The sequence below is a fragment of the Mus pahari genome, chromosome 19 (genome assembly GCF_900095145.1).
Source record: "Mus pahari chromosome 19, PAHARI_EIJ_v1.1, whole genome shotgun sequence".
Classification (NCBI taxonomy): Eukaryota; Metazoa; Chordata; class Mammalia; order Rodentia; family Muridae; genus Mus; species Mus pahari.
In genome coordinates this window covers 15220482-15230887 of record NC_034608.1, presented here as the reverse complement: position 1 = coordinate 15230887, position 10406 = coordinate 15220482, and the positions used below count along the sequence as shown (strand labels likewise).

Sequence of the window (10406 nt, the reverse complement as noted above, 5' to 3'; positions counted from 1 at the left end):
TAGCCCTGGCTGTCCTGGAACTCACTCTGTAGACCAGGCTGGCCTCGAACTCAGAAATCCACCTGCCTCTGCCTCCCGAGTGCTGGGTTTAAAGGTGTGCGCCACCACTGCCCGGCAGAACCTACATCTTTAAAAATCAGTCCTAGGGTTCAGTTAAGAGCACTTGCTGCTCCTGCAGAGGACCAGCCGTCTGTGCCCCGGCCCCCCTCTTCCCCCCTGCCCCCCACACACACCTATGTCAGCACAACTTACAGCAGCCTGTAACTCCAGCTCCAAGGGATCCAGTCCCCTCTCCTGGATCTGCAGGCACTGGAGCACAAATACTTGAACAAAATACAGCTTTAAGGGAATGTATACGTGCCAGGCAGTGGTGGCAGTGGCCTTTAACTCTGGAGGCAGGCAGAGGCAGGCAGGTCTCTGAGTTCAAGGATACAGAGCTAGTTAGAGTGCAGACATTTCACCCCACAATGGGAAGGACAGACAGATGGAACCCTGGGGTCAGGTGACCCTGGCAGCCGGTTGGCTAGGCCAGGGGCCTAGATCAGGGACATGCCTGGTGAAGAGCTGAGGTTGCCCTCTGTCCTCTATAGTCACCTGCTTGCCACCTCTCACACAGTGGCTGGCTTTGAAAGCCAGGTCAAGATGCAGTTCTTTGAGTTTTGGTTTCACGATGCTGGGGATGTGGCTCAGTGCTTGCCTTGTGTGCACAAAGCCCACGATACCCACATTCATTTGGGAGGTGCAGGCAGTAAAATTGGAAGTTCAAGGTCGTCATCCTTAGCTACATATCAAGGTTGAGGCTAGCCTAGGCTACATGAGATTCTGTCCCAAAACACCCACACAAATTCTCTGGTCTATGTGAGGGAACTGAGGCAGAAACAATGACACCCCCCCCCCAACCCAGGGTTTTCATGCCACAGACAGGATAAGGAGAGATAAGGAAAGGAACAGGAAGGGAATGGGATGCAGAGTTCTGGGTCCCTCGGAGGGTTCAGTAAGCACCAACTCTGCCCCATCTCTCTCCAAAGGACCTGGTTTTCAGAGACATTCGGCAAAGTGAAGGAGAAATTTAAAACCACGTTTGCCTGAGCGCCTGGCGGCCTCCTCGCAGCAGCAAGGACGTCGTCCACGTGAAGTGCCAGGTCCTCTTCATCACACACCAATAAAAAACATGTAGAGAACAAATGCTCTCTGAAGTGCTTTGGACTGGGGTGGGAGCCGAGGGATGATGTGGAGACTGGATCCATTTGTTTGTCGTTTGTTTATGTATTTTTATGTGTGAGGGTGTTTTGCCTGCATTTTTTTGTTTGTTTGTTTTGTTTGTTTTGTTCTTTTTGAGACAGGGTTTCTCTGTATAGCCCTGGCTGTCCTGGAACTCACTCTGTAAACCAGGCTGGCCTCGAACTCAGAAATCCGCCTGCCTCTGCCTCCCGAGTGCTGGGATTAAAGGCGTGCGCCACCACGGCCGGCTCTGCCTGCATGTTTTTATGTGCACCTCGTGTGTGCAGTGCCTACCGAAGCCAGAAGAAGGCCTTACTTCTCCTGAAACTGGAGAAGGTTGTGAGCTGCCTGTGGGTGCTGGGAATGGAACCTGGGTCCTCTGGAAGAACAGCCAGGGCTCTTAAGTGCTTCGACATCTCTCCAGCCCCCACCCCCGTCTGCATGCTTTTCACATTGTGGTTCCCCAAAGAATCTTAAGAACCCTATTCACCGTCCAACATTGCTACTCAGAGAAGGAAAGTTACTGGTGCAAGGCACACAGTCAGACGGCAGGGAGTAGGATTCGATGCATAGCCTGGAGTGATGGCTGCCTCACACTCTCCTGCTTTAGTGTGATCCAGATGACGCTCGAGTGGACTTACCAGTGCACAGAGTAGACACTCATTAAACTGCAAGCGGATGATGCAGAGGACTAGGAAACAGGGTGGACAGGACAGCCCTAGGAGGGAACCAGAAAGACGGTACTCACCTACGGATCGCCATGTCCCCTTGTCCAGAATGCCCTTCCAGTCTGCCTTCTCCATTGCAGTTTTGCCAACTCACGCTACTTAACTTCTTGGAGCTGCTACCATGAGCCCCCAGATGACAGGGCCAAGATTGGTGTCCCCAGTGGGTCTATACCCATTGTCCAGTTTCAGCTGACCACAGTGCCTGTGTTGAATAATATTTGCTCAAACCAATGATTGCTTACTTTGTTGTTTTCTTTGGGTTTTTTTGAGAAGGGGTTTCAATAATTGACTCCGAATGGCTTTATAGGCCAGGCAAGCCCCACGCCTGTGCTTCCTGCCGCAGCCTTCTCAGTCTCCAGAGGGCTGTGACTAGGTATGTGCCACCATGCTGGGCCTACTCCTCTTTTCATTATTGTTTAGTTAGTTATTAAGACAGGGTTTCTCTGTGTAGCCCTGGATGTCCCAGAACTCCCCATAAACCAGGCTGGCCTACACCATATGCCTCTGCCTCTGGAGTGCTAGGATTAAAGGAGTGTGCTGCCGCCACCACCATCTGCCGCCACCACCACCTGACTTTAGGCCTGCCTTAACACACTGTGTTCGCACAGAAACCAGGGCCTGACACATGCTAGGCAAATACTCTACCACTGAGCCACGCCCCCAGCCCCTCCCTGGGGACTCTTTCCTACCTCATTTCTTTTCTCATTTTCAAGGCTGGGTCTTACTCTGTATTTTTCTACATAAACCAGGCTGGCCTGGAACTCACAGAGATTCCGGACTCTTCCATTCCAAGTGCTGGGGTTAAAGGTGTGTGCCACCACCTCTAACTCTTTGGAAATACTTTAAAAAAATTTTTTTTTCATTGCTTTTTTAAAAACTTTGTGGGAGCCAGGCAGTGGTGGCACATGCCTTTGATCCTAGCACTTGGGAGGCAGAGTCAGGTGGATTTCAGAGTTCGAGGCCAGCCTGATCTGCAGAGTGAGTTCCAGGGCAGTCAGGACAGGCTGGCCTCGAACTCAGAAATCCGCCTGAGTGCTGGGATTAAAGGTGTGTGCCACCACCACTCAGCTACATAATTAATTTCTGAAATATTTTTTTATTTGATACAATTTCATGCAGTCTAGGCCAGCCTCAAACTTGGATGATGATAAAACATGCATCTTCCTGCCTCCACCTCCCAAATCCTAGGTTACGGACTTCTGCCACCATGCCTACCTAGTTCTATGCAATGCTAGAGACAGAACTCGGGACTTCGTGTGTGCATGGTGAAGGGTTGCACCAATGGCACCGCATCCCCAGCCTCTCTTTCACTCCAAATGCCCTTGCTAGAGACCTCAAGCATCCATCTGAAGAAGTGAGCAGTTAGAGACCCGTGGAGGACAAGAGGAGGGGGGTAAGGGGGAGGAGAGGAGGGGAGTAGGGGGGGGGAGAGGCATGAGGGCTTAGTTTAGGGATTCTCAATCATGACAAGATGGGGACCAAGAGGAGGGAGGAGAGTAGACACCTGGGGGATTGAGGGAGCTTGAGACCATCCTGGCTACAGTGTAACAAAACAAAGAGAGGTCAAAGGAGAGTTAGTGCTAATTTTGCTGGCATTCTCCAGCTTGAAGACAGTTCAGGTCTTGGGGATGCTCCCAAAACCTCAGACACACATCCACGAGGGTGGCAGGATCACCAGCCCGTCCCATTCTCCTTACAGATCCCTCTTTCTCCCCCAGCTCTATCCCTGGAACACTTGTTTTTCAGTTGCCCCTGAAGTCCACCCTGACCGACCTTCAGCCTGCCCCTGTCCCCAGGATGAGCAAACATTGCAGGCAGCAAATAGCAAACAGCCCACAGCTACCTTGTATGCTGACTTCGGCTTAAGGGCAAAGGACAGAGACCTTCCTCAGCCCCAGCCCCAGCCCCAGCTCCCTACCTTAGCCTCCCTCTTGGGCTATAGGCTTTGCATAGGAAGGTTGTTTTTGTCACCAACTACTGTCTCGGTTTCCTCCTTTTTTAAAGATTTTATTTATTTTTATGTACATGAGTATACTGTATCTATCTTCAGATATACCAGATGAGGGCATTGGATCCCCTATGGATGGTTGTGAGCCACCATGTGGTTGCTGGGAATTGAACTCAGTACCTCTGGAAGAGCAGTCAGTGCTCTTAACCACTGAGCTATCTTCCAGCCCTCAGTTACCTCTTAGGTGAAAAAAGAATGCTAGGTAGGGCTGTGATAGGGCACACCTTTAATCCCAGCACTTGGGAAGCAGAGGCAGGTGGATTTCTGAGTTCCAGCCTGGTCTATAAAGTGAGTTTCAGGACAGCCAGAGCAATGAGAGGCTGGGGAGTGGCTCAGTGGTAGAGCCCCTGCCCAGACACAAAGCCCATCTGTTCAATTCCCATCAATCTCCCTAACTTGTGGAGAACACCAAAGACTCCCTCTGGGCCTCGAGCACAGTGTGCATAGAGAAGCACACACCAAATTAAAGACCGTCATACTCGGCTCAGTTGATGAAATACTTGCTAACTTGCACTTGGCCCTGCATTCGATCCCCAGCTATGCATTAAACTCGGTGTAGTGGTGAATGCCGATGATGCCAGCACTGGGGAGGCAAACACAAAGGCCTTCAGAGTCCCAGGCTTGCAGGGCTTCGTCAGGAAAAGAGAATGGTTATGCTTGTTTCCGAAGCCTGGTGTGGTGATTTCCAGCTGGACCTCTGCTTCCTGTGTGCTGGGACTAAAGGGACTATATACATATATAGAGTGTGTGGGGAGGGGTCATCAAGACAGGGTTTCTCTATGGCCTCAGTGGCCTGGAGCTGTGTAGACCAGGCTAGTCTCGAACTCACAGTGATCCCTCGGCCTCTGCCTCCAGAGATTTGGTTTAAAATCTTTTTTTTTTTTTTCAAAAAAGAATAAATAAATAGCAACTGAGTGTTATAGTATGGCTGCGCCTCTTCTGATGCCCTGTCTTGTCTCAGGCCAGCCTACAAGCCAGGTAATGGTAAGCCAGCAAGTCACATTTTAGTGTGCGGTAATCAGCCCGCAGAGGCGCAGCAACCAGCCACCTGCTCCGTGGTCTCGATGCTGAAAAGAGATGGAGATTGGCCATGAACCCCACCTCCCCTCTGGGTTGCTGGGCAATATGGTCTTCCTAAGTCACCCAAGTTCAAACTCAAGAGTCCTCCTGCTTCAGTTTCTCATATTCTGCAGTCCCAGACACACGCCTCCGCCCCCGTGACTGTGTCCAGCAAGAGGTCTTTTTTCATAACCAGACATGGGGATCTATGGTTCATTGGTGTGTGGTTCTGTTTTCCTTTTTCTGATGTGGAAAAACAAAACAACAAAACCACAGAACATAAAATTGGCCATTTCAGCCGGTTTCGGGTGTCTAGGTCAGCAGTGTTGAGACACTGACACGGTTGTGCAACAGAACCCAAAATCTATTCCTAAAATGTTTGCATCATGACAAGCAGCAGCTCTATGTGATTTTTTTTTTTAATTTTTCTGTCAGCAAGAAACTGACATGTGAGGAGGAGCCATACCATATCAGTGTGAAGCTCAGCCTGCCTCAGGCGCTGGGGGCAGGGTCACTAAGTACAGTTGCTCCAGCTGCAGCTTAAAGAACATCAGGAAAAAAAAAAAAAAATATATATATATATATATATATATATATATGTATACAGTATTTCATGTGCATTGGTTTTTGCCTGCATGTATGTTTGTGTGGAGGTGTCAGATCCTCTGAACCTGGAGTTACAGGCAGTTTCAAGCTGCCACAAGGGTATGGGGAATTGAACCCAGGTCCTCTGGAGGAGCCGGTGTTCTTGACCCCTGAGCCATCTCTCCAGTGCCCCCATCAGGGATTTGCTGCATGGAAACAAAGTCTGCCAGCCATGTGGGCACTGGGGGTCATCCCAGCACTGGGAAGGCAGAGGCAGGAACATCAGAAATTCAAGGCCAGCTAAGGTTGTCCGGAATTTATGTCTCAGTGGATGATAAGCAAACAAACAGGGCGCCACGCCATGGGGCACCCAGTTAGATTTCAACTTCAGAGGAGTAGGTACTGTTTAATTATTTATTTGGCAATCCCCCCAAATCCTGCGTGGAACATATTTAAAATAATGTTTGCCATTGATGTGGTTACTCTTGAAACTCTAGATCTCAAGCGCCTGAGGCAAAAGGAGCTCATAGCTCTCATGAGCCACAGAACAAGACCTTGCCTCTCCTGGGGGGAAGCCTGACTACCAGAGCTTGACCCCTGGGATCCACAGTAGAAGGAGAGAAGCAACTCCTGAAAGTTGAAGTTGGCCTCTAACATGTTCCATGGCATGGACACACCCATAGACACAGACATAAACACATACATAGATACACACATACATACACATACAAACAGACACATATACACAGACAAAAAGACACACAGACACACACAGAGATACCCACACACAGAGACACACATAGAGATACCCACACACAGAGATATGCACACAAGAAAAAAGACACACACACACAAATATACCTACACACAGAGAGACAGAGAAGGTACATACAGATACAAAAAATAAATAAAAATTGTTTAAAAAGCTGGGCAGTGGTGACACACACCGTTAATCCTAGCACTTGGGAGGCAGAGACAGGCAGATTTCTGAGTTCGAGGCCTGGTCTACAAAGTGAGTGCCAGGACTATACAGAGAAACCCTGTCTTGATAAAACAAAAACAAAAAAAAAAACTTAAAAATAGTTTAAAAAGCATTCAAGGAGCCAGGCAGTGGTGGCGCACTCCTTTAATCCCAGCACTTGGGAGGCAGAGGCAGGTGGATTTCTGAGTTCGAGGCCAGCCTGGTCTACAGAGTGAGTTCCAGGATAGCCAGGGCTACACAGAGAAACCCTGTCTCAAAAAACAGAAAACAAAAAACAAAACAAAACAAAACAAAACAAAAACCCTTAAAGGAAGGGCTGGAGGGATGGCTCAGTGGTTCGGAGTCCCTCCTACTCTTCCAGGGGACCTGAGTTCAACTCCTAGCTCTCACATCAGGAGGGTCACACCCAGCTCCAAGGGATCTGATACATGCACTCTAGCCACTGTGAACCCCTGTACTCATGTGCACCTCCCCTGACACAGACAGACACACATAAAAATACAGTTTTTACAAGTTAGCTAAAAGAACTCATGGCTACATAGTGAATTCCAGGCCAGCCTGGGCTACTTGAGTCTCTGTCTCAAAATAAAATAGAGGGAACCCCTCACACACACCAATCTCTCAAGTGTAGATTACAAGCTCAATTCAATTTTCAAAGGAAGAAACTGTATCCAGGAAAACTCCGTGGGTGTGTGGGGTCAGCGTCCGGGCTTCCTGTCTTCTACAGGGCCAGAGCGGCCCTCTGTATAGTAAAGAAGGCAGGCAGGGTGGACATGGCCTCTGTCACTGTCACTGGCCCCGTCGCTTTGAAGTCCTGCCAAGGAGAGTGGGGAGGTCACAAGGGGAGGGCTCTTTCCAGTGCTGCCTGTCCCTTCCCCGGAGTGAAGAGTGGAGTACAGAGGGAGGGACAGAGATACAGAGGGACCAGGTCCCCAGAAATGTCCCTGCTGAGATGCAGGCCGCAGGCCCTGCCATCACTCTGCCTTTCTGTGCTGTTCCTGGCCTGCTTTGTAGGTAAGGAGTTGGGGGACTGCTGGAGGTGGGGTTCTCTAAGTGGGGCACGACTGTGGCTTCATCAGTGGGTCAGTAGCCATGTAAGAGGAGCACAACACACACATGTATACATACACATGCATACACAGTCATGCACACACTCATGTACACACACTCACGTGCACACGCTGGGCCTTTGGATGCTAGGCACACACTCTACCACAGGCTTGTCTTGTTCTTTGGAGACACAGTCTCATGTAGCCTGGGTTGGCTTTGAGCTCCAGATAGAGCTAAGGATGATCTTGAATTCCCAAATTCCTTTCTCCATCCTGGATGTGCTCAGATTACAGGTATGCCCCACCACACCTGGTTTATGTGAAGCTGGCATAACTTAGGGCCTTGTATATGCAATGGAAGAACTCCTTCTAGCAAAGCCTTACCCTCAGCCCTCTGGCCCCAGCTGCAGTTGTGACAAATGTATATGTCCCACCGTGGGCATAAGTATGCTTTTGTTGCTATTACTTGATACAGTTTATTTGTGGGTATGTTGCTGTCTATAGTTTTTTGGTTTTATTTTATTTTGAGGCCGGATTTCAGGTGGCCTGGGCTGGCCTTGAACTCCCAATCTTCCTGATTCTGCCTCCTAATCACCAGAATCACAAGCGTGCACTACTTCCTTGCTCTCTACAGAGCACACGTATGGAAAGTTCTGAGTGTCCGTGACAGAGGAGGGTAGCTCTGCACATGTGTGCTCGCACATAGCTCTGCATTTGGTTCACGCATTCGAAATTGTATCTTAAAAGCAGAATACATTAGTGTGGATCTGTAATCCCAATTATTCAAAGGCTGAGGCAGGAGGATTGCAGGCTGAGGGTCCGCCTGACAGTTTAGTGACACAGAGATTTTTGTTTGTTTGTTTGTTTGTTTTTGGGGGGTTGAGTGTTTTTTTAAAAAGATTTGTTTGTTTATTATATCTAAGTACACTGTAGCTGTCTTCAGACTCACTAGAAGAGGGCATCAGATCTCATTACGGATGGTTGTGAGCCACCATGTGGTCGCTGGGATTTGAACTCAGGACTTTAGGTAGAGCAGTCAGTGCTCATAACTGCTGAACCATCTCTCTAGCCTCCAAGTTGTTTTTTGTTTTTTGTTTTTTTTTAATTTATTATTACTGCTTTATTTATTTATTTAATTTTATTTTTTTTAATTTGATTTGATTTTTCAAGACAGGGTTTCTTTCTGTAGCCCTGGTTGTCCTGGAACTCACTATGTAGACCAGGCTGGCTTAGAACTCAGAAATCTGCCTGCCTCTGCCTCCCAAGTGCTGGGATTAAAGGAGTGCACCATCACTGCCCAGCTGTGTATGTGTGTGGTTTTTTGGTTGTTGTTGGTTTTTTTTTTTTTTTTTTAGAGTGTACATGAGACATGAGTACACTGTAGCTATCTTCACACACACCAGAAGGATGCCATTACAGATAGATGGTTGTGAGCCACCATGTGGTTGCTAGAAATTGAACTCCCCATATCTCACTGCTCTTAACCTCTGAGCCATCTCTCTAGCCCCACCCTGACACTCAGTTTTTAAAAGTACAGAAAACTGGGACCCATGAGATGACTCAGTGGGTCAAGGTGCATGCCACAAAAGCCTGGGACCGGAGGTTAGTCCCTGGCACCCATGTGGTGGAAGGAAAAAACAGACTTCTAAAGGTTGTCCTCTGACCTCCACAGGAGGACCATGAGACACAGAGAACCTCACACAGAGAAACACATATTTTACAAACACACACATACATAAATGAGTTAAAAAATTTTTCTTCTTATTTTATTTTATTTTATGTGCATTGATGTCTTGCCTACACATGTGTCTGCGTGAGTGTGTCAGACCCCTTGGAACTAGGGTTACAGACAGTTGTGAGCTGCCATGTGGGTGCTGAGAACTGAACCCACGTCCTCTGGAAGAGCACTGAGTCCTCTTAATGAACAGCCAGTGCTCTTAACAGCCGAGCTATTTCTCCAGCCCTTTTTTCTTTTAATTTTCAGATACAATGGCCTGGAGCTATAGCTTAGCATCATAGCACCTGCTAAGCATGCATGAGGCCTTTGGTTCAACATCCAGTATCATTAAAATAAATTAATTAATTAAATTACAATTGCTGTGGCGCACGCCTTTAATCTTGGGAAGCAGAGGCAGGTGAATTTCTGAGTTTGAGGCCAGCCTGGTCTACAGAGTGAGTTCCAGGACAGCCAGGGCCATACAGAGAAACCCTGTCTCAGAAGCCCCCCCCCCCAAAAAAAATACACACGTATCTCCCAAGACAGTACTGAGGGCGTGCCCAGCCAGTGCCTCCCGTGCACTCCTCATAGGCTTAGCTCAGTGCCCTTTTCACAGTACAGGAAACGGTGAGGTCATGGATGGGACTTCAGAAGGGTCTTGGAACTAGAGTTTATGTGTGGTCTGGGTGTGTTTCCTGGAACCCCAGGGCTTGGGAGGTGGAGGCAGGAGGATCAGGAGTTCAAGGCCAGTCTCAGCTATGTAGGAAGTTTCTGGACAAGCAGAGAATGTGCCTCAGTTGGTAAGGAGCTTATGTAGCATGCCCAAACCCTGGTTCCAGCTCTATCCTGTCATAAAACAGACCTGGGGTTACAAACCCATCAGCCTGACACTTTGAAGGTAGAGTTTAGAGGATCAGCAGTTTGATGGCAGAGGTCATCCTTGGCCACTTGAGGCCATCTGGAACTATAAGAGGCCATGTCTCAAGCTGGGCGGTGGTGGCACACGCCTTTAATCCCAGCACTTGGGAGGCAGAGGCAGGTGGATTTCTGAGTTCGA

The 10406-nt window shown here is 48.6% G+C and overlaps 2 protein-coding genes across 2 annotated transcripts in view; both read left to right on the top strand.

Moving 5' to 3' along the window:
- The window catches only part of Apoc1 (apolipoprotein C1), a 3238-nt gene extending 2053 nt beyond the window's left edge, over positions 1–1185 (top strand). The window contains exon 4 of the mRNA XM_021219817.2: positions 1029–1185. Within this exon, the coding sequence (XP_021075476.1) occupies positions 1029–1089 (61 nt within the window). The 3' untranslated portion in view covers positions 1090–1185. The remainder of the gene's footprint in view (positions 1–1028) is intronic.
- A 6255-nt stretch (positions 1186–7440) lies between these two features.
- The window catches only part of Apoc4 (apolipoprotein C4), a 5279-nt gene continuing 2313 nt past the window's right edge, over positions 7441–10406 (top strand). The window contains exon 1 of the mRNA XM_021219802.2: positions 7441–7597. Coding sequence (XP_021075461.1) covers positions 7522–7597 — 76 coding nt within the window. The 5' untranslated portion in view covers positions 7441–7521. The remainder of the gene's footprint in view (positions 7598–10406) is intronic.